The sequence below is a fragment of the Onychostoma macrolepis genome, chromosome 10 (assembly GCF_012432095.1).
Source record: "Onychostoma macrolepis isolate SWU-2019 chromosome 10, ASM1243209v1, whole genome shotgun sequence".
NCBI classification, from domain to species: domain Eukaryota; kingdom Metazoa; phylum Chordata; class Actinopteri; order Cypriniformes; family Cyprinidae; genus Onychostoma; species Onychostoma macrolepis.
The window spans coordinates 17,994,883-18,019,650 of record NC_081164.1 but is presented as its reverse complement, the minus strand read 5'-3'; the positions used below and the strand labels follow the sequence as shown (position 1 = coordinate 18,019,650).

At 39.7% G+C, this 24,768-nt stretch overlaps 1 protein-coding gene across 2 annotated transcripts; it reads left to right on the top strand.

Annotated features, from left to right (window-relative positions):
* Positions 1-6,751: 6,751 nt before the first annotated feature.
* smg6 (SMG6 nonsense mediated mRNA decay factor) lies at positions 6,752-24,663 on the top strand. Of its 2 annotated transcripts, none has more exons than XM_058788615.1 (19): positions 6,752-6,898; positions 8,546-10,709; positions 10,840-11,032; positions 11,641-11,751; positions 11,953-12,059; positions 13,828-13,906; positions 15,196-15,306; positions 15,439-15,651; positions 16,418-16,479; positions 18,543-18,688; positions 18,797-18,913; positions 19,045-19,219; positions 19,303-19,519; positions 20,811-20,978; positions 21,107-21,274; positions 21,380-21,524; positions 21,603-21,820; positions 22,839-22,920; positions 23,280-24,663. In XM_058788615.1, exons 1-19 carry the CDS (start codon positions 6,799-6,801, stop codon positions 23,408-23,410), a joined length of 4,707 nt encoding a protein of 1,568 aa, XP_058644598.1. In that variant the 5' UTR covers positions 6,752-6,798; the 3' UTR covers positions 23,411-24,663. The 2 variants fall into 2 exon arrangements, with proteins under 2 accessions (XP_058644598.1, XP_058644597.1); XM_058788614.1 differs by lacking the exon at positions 6,752-6,898 and adding an exon at positions 7,144-7,291.
* The last annotated feature ends 105 nt before the right edge of the window (positions 24,664-24,768 follow it).

Here is a 24,768-nt window from a genome sequence, read left to right as displayed (position 1 = left end):
ATTAAAACCATTACATTTTCTGTTGTGTTTTGGGCAGGGTTCTATTGTTTTTTTTTTCAGCAGGGTACCTGCCTATGTTAGACGCCATAATGAATTTAACAGATGAAAACTAGGCTGTTAGGGATAGACTTTGGCTGTGTCCAAAACCACATATAGGCTAATCTCTTGAGTAAGTTGGCTACTTATTTTGAATACATAATTGCTTCGCGACAGCTAAAAAGTATGTATGCACTATGCACTATGTAACATAAGTGTTATCTGGACACACTATATTTGCCATGTTGACAGATCACGTGACCTACCAGCGTCAGTTGTGTCGCTTCACTGCCATCCATGAATCCTCTCCCGTGGCCTCAATGTTCATAGTATGCACACTTCAGAATCTCGCAGGAAATCTAGGTACTTTTTGCTTACTCTTTTATAAGTACTGTGAATTCAGACATGCTTCAGACATGTGGTTTTAGATGCATCCTTTACAATGGTATAAAGGTCCTACGTAATTGTCACATTTACAACTTTCAAAACTGTTATGGAGTTTTGTCTTGTCTAGTGGGACATTTGAACAATCAGCTGAACAACTGGTATTGGTACAATCCATTGAATGTGCTGTAATTCTGTCCCTCACAACCTAGTTTTCATTAATATATATATAATAAACCTACAGGTATTTGAATGAATCAATTCTATAAAATTGAACTCACTTGGCCCAACCTGACATTAATTAAATCTACCCTTGTCCTGAGAACACAGTTCAACCTTTCTGTTAAAATCGAGATTTATTATTTAGCTGACCCTTGCCTAAATATATATGCCATTTTTATTGTGTACACTTGTTTATACAACTTATATATATATATATTGAAATGATAGATTGGATGACAGAATTCACAAACATATTGTAATATAAGAATGATTTGAATTTCATTTGTCCAATTTTGATGCAAGCCACTTTGCAATATTCAAACAGTATCAAACATAGCTCTGCGGTTTTGGAAATCCCGTTTCTTTAATAAAACATGAATCTAGTTGTTTCACAGACCCCTTTCTGAACTTCAGCAGGGCATTTCGGGTGAACACGTGCCTTCCTTTTTGAATTTAGAGAGAAATGCACGCATCACCAATTGCAGGAAGCTCACTGCCGGATTCAATTTCTTTTATTTCAGAGCAGAGGACAGAAAATAACTCTCTTAGACGCTGAGTGGGAAGAGTCTTTGGGAGGCTGCGTTTACTTCCGCTTCTATTTTCAGAGGCCCATCTCCTCATCAGGAGCTCCTTTTTTTGTCATCCCAGCCTACTCTTTGCATCCCTCCATCTTTTGCTTAGTTGATTTCTATTTGTTTATGAGTTTCTTCCAGCTGTGAGAAGTAATTTTTTTTCTTTTTTTTTTTTAATTTCGAGAACATCCTAACCTCCAAATGTCCTCGTTTTAAAACATACAGATGTAGGATTATATAGCACAGATCATTAACGTGAATGAAAATGTATGCATGGATGATTTCAAAAAGAAATTTGACAGATTGTTGGTCATGTGTGGGCATATTTTGCAATGTGCTGTTTGTTAAAGTTTTCGTTAAAAATAACAAGAAGAGATGCTGAATTTTGTTATCTCCTCTCTCTCTCTTTCTCTCGCTCTCTATTTCGTTGTCACTTCCGCCCACCCTTCTCATCCTGCTCTCTTCCTCCCTCTCCAATGTATTCGCCCCCACAGAAACTGTCACCTCCCTCCCTTTTCTCTCTCCCTGCTTTTCGCGTGTCTCTCCACGTTGTCACTGTATTGTTTCTCTCTCCCCGCATTTGCAGATGTTCCTCAATTTGCTAGCGATGCCGATAACGATATCAGAATTTTCGGAAGATTGATTCAAAAGGCGAGACTTGATGTCTGGAGACAGTAACTGCTCCCTCCTTCTCTGTCTCCCTTCTCACTTTCTTTTTTTGTGTCTCGCTCTGTATTCGCCGCACAGAATGCACTCAGATCAATACAAAAAAAGCCCACACCCCTCCCTTATCCTCTGCCTCCCTTCTCTTTTCACCCCCTCCCACCCATCATCTCTCTCTCTCTCTCTCTCTCTCTCTCTCTCTGACTCATGCAGAAATCCCTGCATGCCTGAGCCCAGTTTGTGTTTTCTCTCTCTGATTGCTAGGCTGACTTGCATATAATGAGGTTTGCCGGAGAGAACGAGTGAAAAAGAAGGACGAGCAAGAGGCAAGTGGGTTCTGATTGGTAAAACCCCCTCCACCCCCGCGTGTTCATTTACACACACACACACACCTTCAGACCCCCAAATGCACACATTTCTATTCCTCCTACCACCCCCGCCCATATCGCCCAGCACATCCACACACACACACACACACACACACACACACACACTCTTTCTCATACAAGTTCATTCATTATACATCAAAAGAACAATCTGGACTGCTGTGAAACCACAGTGTGACCAATAACTGTCGACAGATGTGATATTCCTTTAACAAGATACATATTAAATCACTGCACTATATGCAAAAGAGAAATCTTGGGTGCGTCATCCACTAGCATTGCAGTCGGTGACAGAAGAACGCAATATACAGTGGAAGTACAATATACAAAATGTACAGAACGCAGTGTAAAAGGAGAAAATGTGCAGCTGTTTCTTCTTGTCCAGTAGTGTAATATAGTGTAGTTAGATTGTTTTATTTATATTAAATCATATTTTTTACTTATATATACACTACTGGTTAAACGTTTGGGATCTGTAAGTGTCCTCAGTCTTCAGTGCCACACGATCCGATCAGAAATCATTCTAATATGCTGATATGCTGCTCTAGAAACATTTATGATTATTATCAATGATGAAAACAGTTGTGTTGCTTCATATATTTGTGGAAATGGTGCTACATTTTATTTTTCAGGATTCTCTGATGAGTAGAAAGTTCAAAAGAACCAAATTTATTTGAAATAGGAATCTTTTGTAACATTATAAATTTATTTACATTCACTTTTGATCAATTCATCCTTAAATAAATATATTCATTTGTTTTTTTTTCTTACCCCCAAATTTTGAATAATTCCACAAAATTATGAAGCATTTAGATTTATTTATATTCTATTGTTCTTGCTTATTTATTTATGTATTCCATCTTTTTTGTCAGACTGTCAAATTATTGGCAATATGTCTGTTATTCCTTCTTCCTTGATTGTTTGTTCCAATTATGTTATTTTTGACAAAAAAAAAATGAAGCAGCACAACTATTTTCAACATTGATAATAATCAGAAATTATTTCTGAAGGGTTAAATGTATATTTGTATATATTAAATACAGAAAATATAGGTCACAGACTTTTGGATCCCGCTGTATATATACCATGAATAATTGATGTCATATTTAATATTTAAGTTAAGCAAAGTTGTTTCTTCCTCATTTAGTGCATATTGGAGTAGCTTGTAAATTAAACACACTTCCTCACTCTTTTTCTTCATGGGAAGTCCAGCATTTCTGCTGCTATCCTCTCTTTCTCTCTCATTCTGTCTCACTCTCTCGGTCTCTCTATCTCTGGTCTTCTGTTCTTCTTCCTCCCAGGAGCTGTTAATGTGAATTAAACATTAAAAAGCTTTCGGAGGCTTGAGGTTATTGAGATACATACGTCACAGGTTCTATATACCCTCTCCATTTCAAACGTCATGTTTTCAACCCTATGTCTCATTTTCTTCGTCCCTCCTGGATCTTCTCGCTGCATTATCTCTGCATTGCTCATTGTTCTTGCTGCACCTTCTCCACCTCTTCGTTTAATTCTCTCATATTAATCACTGTCTCCCCATGTGTCACCTGGACCACTTCATCCCTCCTTTTACCATCATCCACCTCTTCTCTCATTACTTTTAAAAAGTTGCCTTCAGCCAATCACCCACCTCCCCTGTACATCCCAAGGGAGAGCGGGGGAGAGAACAGGAGTGTGCGAGAGAGAGGGAGAGGGATGGATAAATGAGGGGGCAGGAAAAACCCCCTGGTGTTGTGAATTCACCTGCAGAAAACTCCCTGCCTTTCCCACCTCCGCTTTGCTCATCTGTATTCCGAGTCTTTTCTCTGCTCTCGTTCTCCCTCCTGCCGCCTCGATATCTCATCTCCCCCTCCTCCCTTGCTTCTGTCTCTCAGTATTACTTTACCTGCAGCATAGTGCAGCAATGAAACATCAGTGGCAGTTTCCAGTGTTCAACAGTTCAGTATTAGTATTAAGTATTAAAAAGATTTTTGGACATGGCACCATTGGCACCAAAAAAGAAGGTTCTTCGTTTCCTTCCATAGTTCCACGAAGAACCTGTAACATTCATGGAACCGTTCCATTCCACAAAAGGTTCTTTATAGTGAAAAAAGATTCTTTGGATTTTTAAAATGTTCTTCACACTAAGAAAAAATGGTTCTTTTAAGAACTGTTCACTGACAGGTTCTTTTGGGGAACCAAAAATGGTTCTTCTATGGCATCAAACCCCCTTTTGGAACCTTTATTTTTAGGAGGATGCAGTATGCGTGGTATTATAATGCTTGGAAACAAGACACGTTTATAAACTGGTATTGTCATAAATCATGATGTATGAATGGAATGTACATGGCACATCAATGATTATTTAAAGATTACTATAAATTAATCTTTCAGTACTACTGTATGAAGTACCGTGGTCACTGGGCTGGTACACCTTCAAAATGTGCATATGTGTTATTAATATGTACCTTTAATATACTTAAATGCACCCTCTAGTGTTAAAGAAGGTACAAAAGTGTACTTTTTGAAAAGGTACCATCCTGGTGACAGTCGTAATGTAGGATGCATACTGTCTTTAATTAATAAATAAAAATAAATAAATTCACATGCACTGTAAATCATCAATGATTCCAACTTGAAATGTTTTAGATATATATCGCACATGAGCACAAAATTCTTTCAGATGAAAACGCACACCTCTAATTGACATCTGAACGATGTGTGTGTGCTATCAGGGAGGTGTTGTTATGCCCTGTGGAGTTGACAGGAAGCACTTCCATAAATAAGAAATTCAGACAAAAGGTGAATTAGGCTCCTGTCCCTTTAAATGCCTGGCTGATGCCATGTTGCTAGGGAAATGGAGATGTTTACTCCAACATCAGTGTGAGCTGGCTGGCTCTCTTTCTCAACTGCTTTCTCTCCCTCTTTCATTCTCTCTGTACATTTTTCAATCTCCTGATGCTTTTTTCCTCCTATACTTGCCTCACACTGTCAGAAAAGGCTGGTTTAATTTACAAGGAATAAACTGATATTGGTATTACTGATACATGCATGTGCATAATTGTCGTGTGATTCTTAGAAATGAGAACAATGAGTAAAATAATGAAAAACTGACCTGATCACATTTTAAAGAAGCCACTTTCACAAGACACAAGTTTTTGAATTGCCAAACCTCCCCGTATAAGTTTTTTTTATTTTTAAAGATTGTGATACATTTCAAGGTTTCATATCTGTAATAAGACAAATGCATATTCCAGTCAAGCAGAAGAGAAATAAAAGACAAAACTATGCAGAGAAATTTCTAATGAACGTCCTTGAGGTTGCTCTTTAAAATATAACAACACTGACACCTGTGGCCATTCGCAGGAACTGCACTTCACATTTGTCAAAAATGCCATACATGTTGAGACATAAAATAGTTGTTTTTTCGCAACAAAGGGCTGTATGCTCTACTAATTTTCCATTTTTGCATGTTCGGTGAGTTGTTTCCATTTCGACTCTTTAATTGCCATGAAATTTCCTCACTTTTCCCATTCGCGCACACACGAACACAAAGCACATGACTCACAGGGATGACTCATAGTACCCACCTCTCTGTTCTCACTGAACCCTGTCATCCCTTGAGAGAGAAAGAGAGAGAGATGTAGTGGGTGATGGCTGACAGGGAGAGATTTCATTAATTTCAATAATTTGCCATCAGGACTTGATAGCTGAACCAAATTATTGCTGGTTGTGATGTGCTTCCAGTTTTTGTAAACTGATTTATGATGCCCTTTTATCCGAGCTGTTAATGGTCCAGTCTCTTTTAAGTGAAAACAAAACCTTAAAAATGTAAATCCACAGAGTGTCACATTAGTTTGGAGTTGGATTTTTCCTCACAGGCACTCAAAATAATATACCATATTCTGGCAATTCATGTAATTAGCAGAAGTCATTTTGCTCACGCTGTCAGGCTTCTCAGTGAGATAGAGAGAGATAGCAGGCTAATTAAAGTCAGGTTGAGAGCAATTTTAGCAGCTATTCCATCTTGTAGTTGGTAAAAAAAAAAATTAAAAAACACACACACATACACCCATGCTATTTTTTGTCTGATGTGAAAATATAACTATAAATTTCATTTATAAAACACAAAATGCATAATAATTACGTAGGCCTGTATGATTTGTCGAAAGGTTTGTTGTTATATTTCTTATTGATTATAATATTTTATTAGAAATCATTAAAAATCACATTTAATGAGGTTTTTTTTTTCATTATTCAGATTATAGAGGATACAAACAATAATTGAATATGTAGACATTTCATTTTTATTTTATTTGGGTTCAAATGGTATAGCCTAGCCTATTCATCAATGTAAGTTCTTTAAAAAAAAGCCATTGTTAGTTTTTCAAAAAAGAATTCTGGAATTGCTGTAAATCTGTGTTTTACATGAAAAAAAGATTTGGTTATTTGTACATTTTAATTCATCAAAGGGATACTTGATCCAAACCTGTATATAACAGTTGGCATTAGCCACTGACTTCAATAGTCTATTTTCTTCCACACTATGAAAGTCAATGGCTACCGTCAACTGTTTGGTTACTGACGTTATTCAAAACAGCTTATTTTATACTCAACAGAAGAAAGAAACTTTTACAGGTTTGGAACAACTTGAAGGTGAGTAAATTATGACAGAATTTTCATTTTTGGATTAACTATCACTATCAGTTTAAAACATATATAAGTTGTTGTTTTCATTTGTTGTTTTATTTTAATAATCGTTTTTTTTTTTTTTTTTTTTTTGAGTTATGCTCGGTTCTTTGGATCCCCTTTTTGTTTGCATAATTTGTGAATTGTGATATGTTAGTTAGAGGAAAAACCTACTCCGCATTATGACGGGATTTTTAAACGCGTTTTGGCTTTATGGCTTTTTTGGCCCTACCAAGCCGCCGTGTGTTTGTGTTTTGGCTCTGACGAAAATGGCGGACGAGCTGGAAAGAGTACGAATTTCAGCCGCGGAGCTACGAGCAGAAGCGTCGAATTTCACCACACACGACGACAGTATAAGAGGTTAGGAGCTCTCTAAATGTTTATAACAATGTAAGAGAGGTAGTAGTCGAAGACAAGCCTTATTTTGACATGTCACGTTAAAGTTAGGGTTCAGTTTGCTAATAGCTAGCATAACAGTCAACAACAGTCGTCGCTCATGTGGGTTGAACGGCGCTTGTTTTGAAAGCATTTAACATCTCTTGCGTGTTTTTGCTGCAATGTATTCAAAATTATAAAATAATAATAGTGCCATATAACTTCAACCACCGATATAAGTGAAACGCTTTTTCATTTGTTTAAAGAAGTAAGTGTAATGCTAACTGTTATACTGGTTATTGAAGGCGGCAACTTCTTGATTTGGATAATTATTTCAAAGGAAGAGTTTATAAGTAAGCTGTTATCCAACGCCAGCTCTTTAACTTTATATTATAACTTGATTATTGCTGTTTATGTGTTTGTAGTCAACGTATATTGTTGGGTTAGCTTGCTACAGTGCACATGCAACAGGTTATTTTCCTCCGATGCCATAGCAACAGCAATTTGGCCTTGGATTTTTTATCAACAAAAGCATTGTATGTTGTGATATATTTCTATTTTTTATAAATTAGTATAAATAACACACATTTACTAAAATGTATGACATTTCCCTAATGCAGCGTTACTCATCTAGGGGGCTGGGCCCGGGACCCACTAGGTGGCCTCATAATGCCTTAAAATGATTTCAAATAAGAAAAAACATTAAAATGATCCAAAAGAACTGATTAATTAAGATATTTGTTATTTTAATTAATCTTTTCAATAAATTCCTTAGCTTTGTTCTTTCAGGAACCAGGATTGTAATACTTGTAAAACAATTTCTGAAACTTCTGTTCATTAAGCGTGGCCCAGTTTTTGTACAATGCATGTATATGAATATAAGTGAATTCATTTTAGTGATTTAGTTTAAATTATTCTCATTTGCACATTCTCACATTCTTGGACAACCTAGATATTTGAGCTAGTCTAATTTTAAAAGTGAGATTTCTAGACTTGGAAAAGTAATGCAAATTAATGAAATCTTATGACATAATGGACATTTTTAGAATTAATGTATTTAATTATATTATAAATTAATATAATTGAGTAAAAAAAAAAAGAAAGAAAAGAATTTAGTCTTTAATCCTTATCAGTGGGCCCTGTGAAAATTATTTTGGGCAATTGGAGTCTATGAAGTCAAAAAGGTTGAGAACCACTCTTCAGGCTACAAAATATTTGTTTTTGTCATCTTTTTCTTAGAATTGCGAGAGGAGGGTAAGAAGCAACGGCAACGAGACAGCAAACGTCCAGACTTGCAGCGGTACAAACCTGGTGCTGCCCATCCACGCAGACATAAGGACAGCTTAGAAGGAGCCGGCTCAGACCCCATGCACCCACCAGACGATTGTGTTTTTGGTAATGACACCAAAATGCCTGACGGCTCACCTACCAGTCCTGGATGCTCTCGTGTAAGCTCTGGAGAGTTTCCAAATGATCACAGCCAGCCTGAAGCAAATCATAACACTAAAGGACATGTAGGCATTAATAACCACCAACTTGTGGATGGAAATGCTGTTAAAAGCATTGAAGGTGCTGGTACACCCAGATCACCGAAGCAGTCAAGAAAGATGCGTAAACCTGACCGTGAGATATATCAACCAGGGGGGCGAAGGTCTCAAGTACACAAAGAGACCGGGGTGAGCAAAGAATTAGATGGGGATCGAAGGAGAGAGGAGGAGGAAGTGAGTGGGAAATCTGCTGAAACAGTTATTAAGTGTGAGAAAGAGGAAAAGCGTAGAAACAGGCGAGGGAAAGATGGCAGGAAAAAGCAAGAGTCAAAGGGAACTGTAGACTCCCCTTCTGCAAACAAAAATGAGAATAATGTCGAGAGTGTCACAGGTAAAGTCAGTAATCTCCATTTAGGGTCTGAGGAAAGCAAAGATGGAGCTGGGCAGGATGGTTCAAGCCGGAGAAAACCTAGTGGGGAAGGGCGAAGAAGCCAAGTAGGTGGAGGGAATGAAGTGACTGGAGAAGACAAAAAAAAGGAGAGGGGTAATGGGAAATTCAGAGCAGGAAGGGAAAAAGGTAACAACCAGGGCTTTGCCAAGAAAGAGGAAGGGGAAGGAGGAGGAAAAGGCCCAGAAGCAGATCAGCCTGAAGGAAAAAAGCAGAGAAATGTTGGCGGAAAAGAGGTGAGCCGTGACCAGAACATGAACCATGAAAAACAACAAGGGAATAGGCCAAAAGAGAAAGGGAGACCATCTGAGAGAACTGATTCAAACCGAGTCAACTCTGCCTCAAAGCGCTACTCTCAGTCAGACATCCGGCGTCCTCGAAACCGCACCTACAGCACGAGTTCAGCCAGTAGCGGGACCAGTATGGACGGTCTGGCTGAAGCTGAGAGACTTAGAGGGGAGGGCCAGCAGTTGGCGCCACGCACTGCGGAGAGGACCGCTGGGCAGAAGGAGTTCATCCGAGGGAGCCAGGGCCGCCCGAGGAGACGGACAGCACGGACATTGTCCTCCACAGATTCGCTGGAGGAAAATGAGGTGTGGGAGCGAGAAGATAGAAGAGGCAGAGTTGCTGACGAAGCCAAGAGCACCCACAAAGGTCCTGAAGGGGGCGGAAGAGGGCAAAGAGCACCTGCATCTAGCGGTCGAGGAGGAATTTTGAGAGTTTCTTTGGACAAGCATTCAAGCGAGGAGCAAGCGAGCCGAAAAAACCCTAGAGGTCGTGGGAGGGGCATCTTGGTGCTTCCTGCCCACACTGATCTAAGTTTGACCCCTGAGCCCGGGCCTCAGCTTGGAGCAATGAGAGGAGGAATGGGTCTTAGCCGTGGAAGAGGCGGCCGTGGAGGAGGGACAAGACGCCTTTGGGACCCAAATAACCCGGATAAGAAACCAGCACTGGTGTCAAGCCAACAATCCCAGCATGCATCTCTCCAGCAGGCTTTGTACTTGCAGCAGGGTGGATGCGGGCCGCTGCACTTTCTGGACACTGATGACGAGACCACAGGAAGTCCTCCTGTCCGACAGGGTGAGTTTTTTCAAAACCAGCAAGCCGCTGCCATGGCTTACTACAAATTCCAGAATTCCGATAATCCTTACTGCTATCCGCTATCGGCCAATTCCCCAAACACCCCGCCACGCTATCCTTACCCATATCACATTCCCTACCAAATTCCTGGCTCCAATGGGATGTATCCTGCCTCTATGCCACCTTTTTATGGACCCTACGGGCAAGGTGGGCCAGGTTATCCCTCTCCAGCTGGATCTGGTCTCACTCTAGAAGATGCAGAGGTGCAGACCAGAGGAGAGCTGGGAAAGTTTCTTCGGCTGGCTGACAGTCAGGAGCTCCAACTCAGTAACCTGCTGTCCCGGGAACGACTGAGCCAGGAGGGACTGGAGAGGATGGCCCAGCTCAGGTGTGTATTGAATGTTGAACGTTTTTCATGGAAAAGATTTGTTTTATTAGAGTTGTACAGTTAGTAAAAATTAACTTTATTTTGAACTTGTTCTCTTAACGTGTTTCTATTTCTTCTGTTGTTTGTGCAGAGCTGAACTCCTGACATTGTATGAGCGGGTGATTTTGACAGACATAGAGTTCTCTGACTCTCAAAACCTGGATCAGGCTCTGTGGAAGAATGTGTTTTACCAGGTGATAGAGAGGTTTAGGCAGCTACTGAAGGACCAGACAACAGACACAGCCCCACAAATAAAAACCATGCTCATGACCTTACTGGAAGAGGTAGATATGCAGAGTGGTTTATATCCTTCTTATGAAAGTCCTTGTCATTGTCTATTTTTTCATTAAGTGAGGATACAATAAATTGGATGAAGACATTTTATAATGTTCCAAAAAAAAAAAAAATCAATGTTATTTTGAGCTTTTCTATTCTTCAAAAAAATTCTGAAGAAATGTCAAAGTTTCAAATAATGGCTCCTGAGAATTCAGCTTTCCATCACAGTATTAAATTACATTTTAAAATAAAATGTTATTAAAATAGAAAACAGTTGTTTTAAATTATAAATAAATAATATTTTACAATATTACTGTTTTACCACAGTTTAATCAAATAAATGCAGCTGGAACATAGGAGATTTCTTTCAGAAACATTTTAATAGGCTTACCAAACCTAAACGATAGTTAATCTGATATTTAGGTTTAGATGCTCTTATCCAGAGCAATTTACAAAAAGTGCTTTGGCTTTACATACAAGATTGTTTAAATATTCACTGGACTTTATGGAAGAGTAAAATTGTGAAAAAAGAAAAACTTATTTTATATAGCATCATTCTGTAATAAAATCAATTTGTGACAAGATGTTAAGATGCAATGTTTATTTTCTTCCCTAGGGGGCAGTATTCTTTGATTCGCTGCTACAGAAGTTGCAGACTGTTTTTCAGTTCAAGCTGGAGGACTATATGGACTGCATGGCTATACGAGCAAGACCTCTACGCAAGACGGTACGCTCCTGGTGTTTTTTAATACTATCATGTGTTGAATTACTTAGGAGTATGTGCCCAGCTGCAATAAAGCCCTTTAAGCAACTTCTAATTGTAGTGGTTTTCTTGTCTTTAAGAGTTAGTTGTAATAGGCCCTTTATAGTTAGTTATACTATTGTTGAGCACATTCAAGAAGTGTGAATCCACTTAAACTTGTTGCAGGTGAAGTATGCTCTGATCAGTGCCCAGCGCTGCATGATCTGTCAGGGGGATATCGCACGATATCGTGAACAGGCTAGCGACTCTGCTAACTACGGGAAGGCACGCAGGTGTGTGTTATGAAAAAGTGTATTTTATAGTATAGTACATTATTTCGGTATATACAGTGGGGCAAAAAAGTATTTAGTCAGCCACCAATTGTGCAAGTTCTCCCACTTAAAAAGATGAGAGAGGCCTGTAATTTTCATCATAGGTATACCTCAACTATGAGAGACAAAATGAGGGAGAAAAAATCCAGAAAATCACATTGTAGGATTTTTAAAGAATTTATTTGCAAATTATGGCGGAAAATAAGTATTTGGTCAATAACAAAATTTCATCTCAATACTTTGTTATATACCCTTTGTTGGCAATGACAGAGGTCAAACGTTTTCTGTAAGTCTTCACACACTGTTGCTGGTATTTTGGCCCATTCCTCCATGCAGATCTCCTCTAGAGCAGTAATGTTTTGGGGCTGTCGCTGGGCAACACGGACTTTCAACTCCCTCCAAAGATTTTCGATGGGGTTGAGATCTGGAGACTGGCTAGGCCACTCCAGGACCTTGAAATGCTTCACGAAGCCACTCCTTCGCTGTTCGGGCGGTGTGTTTGGGATCATTGTCATGCTGAAAGACCCAGCCACGTTTCATCTTCAATGCCCTTGCTGATGGAAGGAGGTTTTCACTCAAAGTCTCACGATACATGGCCCCATTTATTCTTTCGTTTACGGATCAGTCGTCCTGGTCCCTTTGCAGAAAAACAGCCCCAAAGCATGATGTTTCCACCCCATGCTTCACAGTAGGTATGGTGTTCTTTGGATGCAACTCAGCATTCTTTCTCCTCCAAACACGACAAGTTGTGTTTTTACCAGAAAGTAAAAACTCAACTTGCAATCCTCTTCTGGATCATCCAAATGCTCTCTAGCAAACTTCAGACGGGCCGGACATGTACTGGCTTAAGCAGGGGGACACGTCTGGCACTGCAGGATTTGAGTCCCTGGCGGCGCAGTGTGTTACTGATGGTAGCCTTTGTTACTTTGGTCCCAGCTCTCTGCAGGTCATTCACTAGGTCCCCGTGTGGTTCTGGGATTTTGCTCACAGTTCTTGTGATCATTTTGACCCCACGGGGTGAGATCTTGAGTGGAGCCCCAGATCGAGGGAGATTATCAGTGGTCTTGTATGTCTTCCATTTTCTAATAATTGCTCCCACAGTTGATTACTTCACACCAAGCTGCTTACCTATTGCAGATTCAGTCTTCCCAGCCTGGTGCAGGTCTACAATTTTGTTTCTGATGTCCTTTGACAGCTCTTTGGTCTTGGCCATGGTGGAGTTTGGAGTTGGACTGTTTGAGGTTGTGGACAGGTGTCTTTTATACTGATAACAAGTTCAAACAGATGCCATTAATACAGGTAACGAGTGGAGGACAGAGGAGCCTCTTAAAGAAGTTGTTACAGGTCTGTGAGAGCCAGAAATCTTGCTTGTTTGTAGGTGACCAAATACTTATTTTACCGAGGAATTTACCAATTAATTCTTTAAAAATCCTACAATGTGATTTTCTGGATTTTTTTTTTTTTCTAATTTTGTCTCTCATAGTTGAGGTATACCTATGATGAAAATTACAGGCCTCTCTCATCTTTTTAAGTGGGAGAACTTGCACAATTGGTGGCTGACTAAATACTTTTTTGCCCCACTGTATACATGTGCTTCTGTTTATATCACAGTATATAAAATGAATTGGCACGGCATGAATATCTTTTTCATCAGTTTAATAATGACAAAGACATCAATTAAGTTTTTGTATTTCAGTGTTGTTTTTTTGGGTTTTTTTCTCATGTGCAGTTGGTATCTAAAAGCTCAGCAGATTGCTCCAAAAAATGGAAGACCCTACAATCAACTGGCCCTGTTAGCAGTGTATACGGTGAGAATTCAACATAACACAATTTTTATTAGATTAAGGGTTAGAATATTAACATTTGAATAAAAACTGTTAAGACTGGTTAATTACACTGATAATCAAAATATTGTTATTTTTTTATTATTATGAGGTTGAGTTTTATTATGGGGTTTATTTTACATATGACTTTTAAAGGGGTCATATGACGTTGCTAAAAAGAACATTATTTTGTGTATTTGGTGTAATGCAATGTGTTTATGCGGTTTAAGGTTAAAAAAACACATTATTTTCCACATACTTACATTATTGTTGCTCCTCTATGCTCCGCCTTTCTGAAACACATCGATTTTTACAAAGCTCATCGTTCTGAGAAGCGAGGCATGCTCTGATTGGCCAGCTATCCAGTGCGTTGTGAGACGTGACCTCAAGTGTGAGACGGAAATGTTACGCCCCTTACCGTATTGTGATGCCGTGTCCCGGCTCGACAACACAAAAACAATAAAACCCATTATAAACGAGGCATTTGTTGCATCCAGTGGGGACATAATTACTGATTATAATGACTTATGCTGTCTTTTTACGTGTTGCGTTGCATCGCGCCGGGTAAACATTACCATGGCTGCATTTGTGATCGGAGAAACGACAAACAACAAGCACTACTCTACACAGCACAAAACTCGCGTTTGAATAGTCAGTAGCAAATTCTTTAAATAAGAAAACACACTTACAGGCTGTGAGTCAGAAGCGCCAGACTGTCCTTGCAAAGTTGGAATTGCCCCACTTTATAGAAACCGTCTTTGAGCATAGCTGGCAGGCTACACCCAGGGTTCAGGAAATAGTCCTCCGTAAAATGTGCTGCACACACTCTAATATTTGGGTTGAACTGTTCTGGAACAGTGTTGTAAATACAACTTAATCACTGATTTCTAGCTGTGTCCTCTTTTGGAAGCCCAAACAAAGCACTTTCACAATGAAACACAGCGTCTCCACGCCATGGCTCCGGCGGCAGCAACAATACTACAGCGAGAATAATAGTTCCGCCCTCTTTCTTTGCATAAACATTTGGGCAGTGTTATGCAAATCTTCCCACATGTGGGGGCGTAATTGAATGAGCTGTTTTAGGGGGGCGTGGTCGAGTCTTAACTTTTATAAAGAATATCTCTTTGGTTTTGAGACTTTAGTCTTTGCAACTTCAGGGATCTTATCTATGCACAAACAGCTTGTAACACTCCAAAGAGAAAGGAAATCTTGAAATCGCATCATATGACCCCTTTAAAATTAAAGTTAAATTAGTTCTTCCTCCTCTCATTTAGAAGCGAAAGCTGGACGCTGTATACTATTACATGCGTAGTCTAGCCGCCAGTAACCCAATCCTCACAGCCAAGGAGAGTCTGATGAGTCTGTTCGAGGAAGCCAAGCGCAAGGTATGCACGTTAAACAGAATAATCCAACTTTGATTTAACTCAATTTAAATATGAATGGAAATATTAAACAATATTGGGTGTGCAGCTGAAAAATGTCTTCTTAGTGTTATTTGTTCTTCTCTCCTAACCAAGGCTGACCAGATTGAACGTAGACGGAAGCAGGAAGTAGATGGAGGTACACGTGGACCCCAAGGTCATGTAGGTGGGCGTCGTGGTGAGGACGCCACCCGTGTGGAGATCTGGATGCGTCCCACTGGGCATCCGGGCACTTCTCGTCCAACAGGCAGTGAATCGGGCAAAGACTCTGAGCTGGATGGAGAGCTGGGAACTCTGAGTCCCAGTGATGTGAGTGCTTATGAAAACATGTAATTTGCTCTGCTCACAGTTAAATCCATTTGAGATGCCATTGCTGATACATCTGCTAACAAACAGATACATTTAAAAAAAACAAAATTTTAAAACAACTTCCATCAAGAAACCTCTAGCAGCCTGTTACACTTAAGGCAAGAAAAATTCCTCTGAGCCACGCAAATGTTTTCACAAATGCTTCAAAAAGTGGGCACAAACAGGCACATGTATGACACTTACAAACACCTGCTCACATTAGGAGAGCCAAAGAGGTCACGTTGAGTTGTTTACGAGTCGCACAGGATGAGGCTGACTATGAGTCACCCATCAGTGGCAGAAAAGGGCATCATTGTGCCGTGATGCACCCGTCATTTTGGTAACCTTGGATATTTGCCCACGTCAGCAACAAATGCACACTTACACTTTAAGAAAGTTGACCTCTTCCACCCCACCATTCGTCTTTTATAAGGGTTAGCAGGTTGTTTTGAACCCGCTGCTTCAGGCAGTACACTGATTTAATTAAATGAGAGCACTTTAGGTTTATCAGCTAAACAAGGTGCTCATCCTGTGGCGAGTTTGTCAATTTTCTGATTGTTTTGTTTGCATGTTGAGTTGGTGAATGTGCACACCTATGGAGCTATTGGTTTGAGGGGGAAAACATGAGCTATTTTTTATTTCTATGAAAGATCGCTAGAATTACAATAATTTTAGATAAAGAGTTAAATTACTCTTTTCTTTACATTTTCTGTCCTGTTCTTTACAGCTCAACAAGAGGTTTATTTTGAGTTTCCTGCATTCTCATGGAAAGCTCTTCACTAAAGTAGGGTAAGTCTTAATGTCAACAGATTTGTTAAACATCCATTTTACTGTGTTGCCTTGCTTTTAATTTGAATTTTGACCTTAGGTCCCACTTAACTTTTAGGTGGCCTTAACTACTATGTACTTACATTTTAAATTAATAATTTGGTACAATGCACTTATTGCGTACATACTTGTTTTTCTATTGTTCTTGCAAAAAAATACCTGCATGTAATTACACCTGTAATTATTTTCTGTAATTAGGCCTACATTTCTAATTACACTGTTGACCCATCCCTAACACCTGAACCTAGCCTTAAACCTACCTATACCACCAAACCTGTCCCTAACCTAAGTACATTGTACCTATTTTTTGATGCAAGTACATAGTAGTTAAGACCACCTAATAAAAGTGGGATCGAAAATCATCTAATCTAATCATATTGATTTTAGAAGAGATCCTAGATTATTTATAGCAAGCAGCTCCTGAAAGGGATGCTTTTGGATCAGAACTTGTCAATTTACAGCACTAACTAAAAACATATGTTACCCTGGGACCACCAAACCAGTCTTAAGTGTCAATTTTTCGAAATTGAGATTTATACATCATCTGAAAGCTGAATAAATAAGCTTATAAATAATAAAGTTAGGATAGGACAATATTTTGCTGAGATACAACTATTTGAAAATCTGGAATCTGAGGGTGCAAAAAAATCTAAATGTTGAGAAAATTGCCTTTAAAGTTGTCCAAATTAAGTTCTTAGCAATGCATATTACTAATTAAAAACAACGTTTTTATATATTTACAGTAGTAAATTTACAAAATATCTTCATGGAATATGATCTAATGATTTTTGGCATAAAAAAAAAACTATAATTTTGACCCATACAGTGTATTTTTGGCTATTGCTACAAATATACCCCAGCGACTTAAGACTGGTTTTGTGGTCCAGGGTCACAATTTGATTGGAATATAATCTTCAATTATATCTGGCAGGTGGGTTATTCAGAGATGTAATTAATGTTTAAAAAGACTTGTTCTGGGAAGATTTTAGATTTTCTACCAAATATCAAAATTAAATTTTTTATATTTTTTATATTGTATTAGAGCTGCACAATTAATCGTTAAAAGATCACAATCTCGATTCAAACACCCATGCAATCCCATTTTTAAATGACAACAACTCACCCGTGTCTATTAAATCTTTGAAAAAAATCATATCGGAACATTCAAATCTGCGTTCACGCTGCCGCTGACACAGAGAGCAGACATTTACCATGTTTGGGTAAGAAACAGCTTCACTACACGTCTTTTCTACTACACAGTATTATTTCTGTCTTTCAGTTATTCATATCATCACAGAAATACTGGGATGAAAGTTTATAGTTCAGATACAAACATTGATGTCTATCGATAGCGACCAAAATAGAGCAAATTACCCTAACTGTTGCTTCAAATAACGTTTGTGTCAATTGCGTTGTTTCACCACTAGGGGCGAAAAGTGACTGTTTAAAAAAATTGTCATTGAATCATTCATTCAGGAGATTTGTTCAAAAACGCTAATAAAACAAGTGAGGTATTTATGAGTGAGTCATTGAATCACTCATTCAACTTTTAATATTCTCATTATATCACTCATAATTTTAATATTAAAAATTGGTGTATTAAACATTCTATTTTAAATACATATATATTTAATAATTCATTCAAATCAGTGAAACACTTTTAAATAGACTGCAGCAATAATATTTTGCCACACATTATTTTGTTTAGTTCAGAATTGTGGGAGAATCGTGATCTCTATCAAATTGTGATTCTCAATTTATCCAGAATTGTGCAGCTTTATATTGTATGGAAAATATTGTTAAATTTTTGTATATGATTTTTTGATTGAAGTTTTATTGTTACTATGATTATTTAAATTTCTACTCTGAGCTGCCATGGAAATAGCCTTTGCTGGTGATATGGCAATAAATAAATAAACAAACAAATAAAACAAAACACGACGGGCTGATAATTACCACAGAAAGTGAGTTTGATTGTGAATATTTTTTACTCATTTGCATAATGTTTTGTGATTGGTCCTCAGGATGGAGAGTTTTCCTGCTGTAGCCAGTCGAGTGTTGCAGGAGTTCCGGGCCCTCCTCCAGCACAGCCCCTCCCCCCTCGGCAGCACACGCATGCTACAGATCATCACTATTAACATGTTCACCATCCATTATGCACAGATCAGAGGTAAAGATTCAACATTATCAGTGGCCATAGATCCTGTCTGGTCCATTGAAAAGAGTCTCTCTTGCTTCTCACTGTGCTGTGCCTCTCACTCTTTCTCTCTTTCTCTAGCTGAAGGGCAGGGTGAAACTCGGTCTGTGTTAGAGGGGCAGACCATATCTCTTGGTTTAGCTATGTTTGGTCTCCTTGTGCAACGTTGCACTGAACTCCTAAAAGAAACACCTGCTGGTGAGTCGACAATGGCTGTTTCACTAGTGTGCTAGTTTCACTGTCTACATAGATGGCATAAAGTCACTCTCGGTATTTTTGACTCCTATGGAGCTTTGTCTAATTGTTTGCTTCCCTTTTGTCTCTGCCAGAGCCTATCCCAGCAGAAGAGCTAGGGGAGTTCGATGAAATGGACGATGAGGAGGGGATGGTGCGCGTGTCTGTTTTCCCTCCTGACCTCAGAGAGCTGCTGCCCAGCATGAAGGTCTGGTCCGATTGGATGCTCGGCCACCCAGACAAGTGGAACCCTCCTCCCTGCAGTATTCAGTGAGTCCTGCTCGTGTTACGTTCTCAGGGCCGTGTTGATTTGAATCTGAGCTGTAGTAATGTGGTACTCTGTGTGTTTCTAGGGAAGGTCCAGATGTGTGGCAGTGTCTTGCAGATCTGTGCAACTCTTTGGCCCGCGTGTATCACGGCGAGGTTCTGCTGTATAAAGCTGATGTAGATGGAGAAGGAGACGAGGAACTCAGAGTCCTACAGCTGGAGGAGGACAAAATGCTCTCTGGCTTTGTCCCACTCCTCGCTGCCCCGCAGGAAGCTTGCTATATAGACCAAGGAACTGATGGGGTCAGTAATGTACTCGCCTATGTATTGTATTGTCAACATTAGGGCTATCAATAGATTCCATACATACACGGTATCAGAAGTGAGTATACCCCTCACATTTTTGTAAATATTTTATTATACCTTTTCATGTGACAACACTGAAGAAATTACACTTTGCTACAATGTAAAGTAGTGAGTGTACAGCTTGTATAACAGTGTAAATTTGCTGTCCCCTCAAAATAACTCAACACACAGCCATTAATGTCTAAACCGCTGGCCATAAAAGTGAGTACACCCCTAAGTGAAAATGTCCAAATTGGGCCCAAAGTGTCAATATTTTGTGTGGCCACCATTATTTTCCAGCACTGCCTTAACCTTCTTGGGCATGGAGTTCTCCAGAGCTTCACAGTTTGCCACAGGTCTTCCACTCCTCCATGACGACATCACGGAGCTGGTGGATGTTAGAGACCTTGCGCTCCTCCACCTTCCGTTTGAGGAGTCCCCACTGATGCTCAATAGGGTTTAGGTCTAGAGACATGCTTGGCCACTCCATCACCTTTACCCTCAGCTTCTTTAGCAAGGCAGTGGTCGTCTTGGAGGTGTGTTTGGGGTCGTTATCATGTTGGAATACTGCCCTGCGGCCCAGTCTCCGAAGGGAGGGGATCATGCTCTGCTTCAGTATGTCACAGTACATGTTGGCATTCATGGTTCCCTCAATGAACTGTAGCTCCCCAGTGCCAGCAGCACTCATGCAGCCCCAGACCATGACACTCCCACCACCATGCTTGACTGTAGGCAAGACACACTTGTCTTTGTACTCCTCACCTGGTTGCCGCCACACACGTTTGACACCATCTGAACCAAATAAGTTTATCTTGGTCTCATCAGACCACAGGACATGGTTCCAGTAATCCATGTCCTTAGTCTGCTTGTCTTCAGCAAACTGTTTGCGGGCTTTCTTGTGCATCATCATTAGAAGAGGCTTCCTTCTGGGATGACAGCCATGCAGGCCAATTTGATGTGGTGTGCGGCATATGGTCTGAGCACTGGTCGATGATATTCGAATTGTTCTATACAAAGGCTGCAAATGACTTAAGTTAAAATCTTGATTTGATTTATTAAATGAATTAGCCAACTTTTTCATCATTTGCTAATAAATGAGAGCGGTTATCAATCATAGAAATCACACAGAATTGAATTAGGCTGAATTAAGTCAAAATTAATTTGCATTTTATAATATTAAACATTTACCTAATAAATCAACTTAGCTGCTGTAGTTATCTCAAATCTGAATGATTGTTTTTATTTGTAGGCTATAGCAGCGGACTGTAAGAGAGTGACCGTTCTGAAGTACTTCCTGGAAGCTCTGTGCGGGCAGGAAGAGCCGCTACTGGCTTTTAAGGGAGGAAAGTACATTTCCATGGCAACACCTCCTACACCCAGCGTAAACACAGAGAACAAGGCGCAAACTCAAGAACAGGTACAGCGAGTCTCTCATTACCGGGATGCATTTTGCTTTTCCTCAAATCTGAGACAATTATTTTTCCAGTAACTCGCCCAACAGAGAGTGTGGTTAACAGAACACTGCTACTTCCTCTGTTTTCTCAGGAGGATGATGTCATTGTGGAGGAATCGTCTCTCTCGGCATCGGAAGGGGAGATCGATGGAGAGATGGAAGGAGACGGAAGTGAGGATGATATCAGAGAGCTGAGGGCACGGCGCCACGCTCTCACACACAAGCTGGCACAGCAGCAGAAACGGCGGGACAAGATACAGGTATCTCCAGATGCCATCTTTATCTGTACACCTTGTCTACTTTTAAACCAGAATATTTCAAGCTAATGATATAGAGCTGAGCAAGTGTCCGTTTCTGTCCTCCAGGCTGTTCTGCAGACGGGTGGGCAGCTGGAGATTCGGATCAGGCCGTTCTATCTAGTCCCGGACACAAACGGCTTCATAGATCATCTGGACGGCCTGAGGAAGCTTCTGGCCTGTGGGACGTACGTCCTGGTTGTGCCTCTTATTGGTGAGAGCCTCTTTGATAATTAAAATACACACACGTTTCACTCTTCCTTTGTTTAATGTTTCTATGTCTTTGTGACAGTGATCACCGAGTTGGACGGTCTGGCTAAAGGACAGGACAGTCGTGAGGGGGTCGGTAATGGTGCCCATGCCCGACAGGTGCAGGAGAGAGCCAGAGCAGCGGTCATGTTTCTGGAGAAAGCATTCGAGTCTAGAGATCCCTGCATCAGAGCGCTCACCAGCAGAGGAAACACACTGGAGTCCATCGCCTTCCGCAGTGAGGACACTTCTGGACAAAAGGTATGTGTGTTTCTTCTGGTTTGTGAAAGAATGGTGGTGCTAAAATACAGAGGATTGTGCCGTTTCACACTTAGTTCACAATCCCATTCTGTTCCTCTCTCCACTGCAAGTTTCTTTTCATGTTTTATTTGGATCTGAACCACTGTAAGTTTGTCATTAACTTCACTGCTCAAGGCAGCTGTTTGTTATCAGTAGTGGTTCACGTCTGCAAAATGTAATACCAAAGGACTGCCTTATTACCAATAGCAAATAGTTCTGGACAGCTAAATAAGTAGTTTAGTTTAGTGAAGTCCAAATTATTGATGCCGTTAAAATATTTTATTTTATTCAAAGTCATTATTTTGACTATCAGCTATTTAAATACTTAGTTTAAAATGTTAAATGCTGTTTTCCCACACAATTTCTCACAAAATTGATCTATGATATATGCACCAGTGTAACAATACATATTTATTTACTGATATATTTTACCAGAAACAGTTTTGCTTTTAGTGAAGTTCAAATCCTTGATGCCCTTAAAATTGTATTTTATTGTATTTTATTATTTTTTTTATTATTCCAAAGTATCATCTCAGCTGTTTAAATTTGTGTTGCCAATTAAATACAAAATGCTTTTTTTTTTAATGATTTTATGCACTAGTGAAACACTTATATTTATAACTTAAATAAATAAATAACTTGCATTTACTTCTATCTTTTCAGAATCATTTTACTTTAGTGATTACACAACTGAATTTTGAACAGCTCTAAAGCTACTTTTGATACTGAAGTTAAAATCGGAGATGCTTTTAAGATTCTCATCAGTAACAGGACAGATAGACTGCAGAATTAGTCTAACGATGATCTTCAGGGAACATACGACTCAGATACAGCTTCATGGTGCGCACCCAAGTTCAGATAATGGCTTCCACATCAACCAGCAACTCTAGTGTGAAAAATCCCTCAAAGTTCAGCGCACGAGGCTTTAAACTCTTATTTTAAATCCGCCCACTCATTGTGCGTCTCTCTGTCTCCCCAGGGCAACAACGATGATGTCATCCTGTCCTGCTGTCTGCACTACTGTCAGGACAAAGCCAAGGACTTCATGCCTGCTGAGAGAAGTCAGTTCACTTACTTCTACTTGTTAGGGGCAATTAAAACGGGACACACTTTTGCATTACATCTGAATTTGTTTTTAATTATCAATCCATTTACACAGTTTTACGGCATTAGACTTTATGATTTTAAAGAAATAGAAACTCAGGCCATCCAAGATGTAGATGAGTTTAGGGCTGCACAACGATTAATCGCATTCAAAATAAAAGTTTAAACATGTAAAAGTAAAAACGTGTGTGTGAGTATTTATACACCGTACACACACACACATAGTATGTAAACACGAACTTTTATTTTGAATGCGATTTAATCGTTTTGCAGCCCTAGATGAGTTTGTTTCTTCATCATGTTTTGCATTCTCCAGATGGGCCAGTGAGGTTACGCAGGGAGGTGGTCTTGCTCACGGACGACCGCAATCTGCGAGTCAAAGCTCTCACACGCAACGTGCCAGTACGGGACATCCCAGAATTCCTGATCTGGGCTAAAGTAGGCTGAAGCGCAGAACTGACCTACCGCTGTACAAACCAATCATCCTCCACTGCAAAAAGTTGGAGATGAAGAAATGATGTCACACAGAGAAGATGAATATTAAGGGGAGAAATACTACAAGAGCGGAGTGACACATCAAGCCACTTTACAAGAAGAAATGAGGATTTTCCCCTTACAACGCTGCGTGCATAGACAACCGCTTACTTCTGAGGGTGAGATAGACACGATTGGAGGGGGTTGAAACCAGCTTAGCTGATTCGGGGGTTGATTAAAAGCCAGGATAAAGATGCACGCTAGGTGTCTGTGTGTGAGCAAGAGAGTGTCAGCTTGTAGTGTTTGTGTGAAGTCACACGTGCTGCGGATGAGCTCATTCCAGTGCTTGGGCCGCTCTCAAAGGGCCTGCGATGAGGCAAGAGCTCCAGTAGGGGGGCGGCGTGAGGCGGTCTCACCTTCCACTTCAGCGGTCCATGAGGCCCTGATTGCGTTTTCATCGCTTCAGTGCATGCTTGGTTTGCTCTGAGCATGATTGTTTTAAAGCTCTTATGATTTTTACCTGCTTATTTAAGTTTGCATTGCATTTTTGACTTCAGTTTGGACTGTCAGGTTCTTGTTTTCATTTAGGTCACTTGGTTTAGTTGTAACATCCTCATAACTGTCTGATCTTCTGTAGTAGCATCTTTATAAGTGTGTGAATCCAAGTCAGAATATAAGACTGTAACGTGTGTGTCAAGTAAATACTGAAGTAATGAATCTGTCATCACAGTAGTTTTAATACAGACTTAAATGAGGCTTTCAACACATTGTCATTGCTGAAAATTAACCACAAACTTTATCTGTCTCTAAATGGAAATCTGCATTTTTGAGGTCGCGCTAACAGAAAACAGTTTCCTTTTTTTTCCCCCACAACCATCAAGAAAAAAATGCATCTAAAAAGTGTATCTTGTTCACATTTTAGTCTTGGAAATGTTTTAAGATGTTCTGTGCAAATTATTTTCACATCTGTATTAAGTCGAGTGGTTTGTCTGTGCTTGCGTTTTAGTGTATTTTTTTTCCATTTCCAAAGCTTAAGTATTGTAGTTCTAATGGGACCTGGTATGTCATCTTACAGTCTTATTGTTTTAACGCTAAAAAAAAATCATCCTCCTCTTTCTGTTCTGTGGTAAGAAAAAGCAGCATCTGAATTATTCACCTCTGATTACAAGTCTTCCTAATTTGTTTTTAAGTGTTGTGGATTTAATTAAAACTAATTTCTGCGTTAATCATTTGTATTGTTTGGCCTTTGCTGCTTTAGACGTCACTGTTTTATACTGATTACAGGTTTAATGTCATTGCATTGGAGCAATTTAACCCCATAATTACAGTGC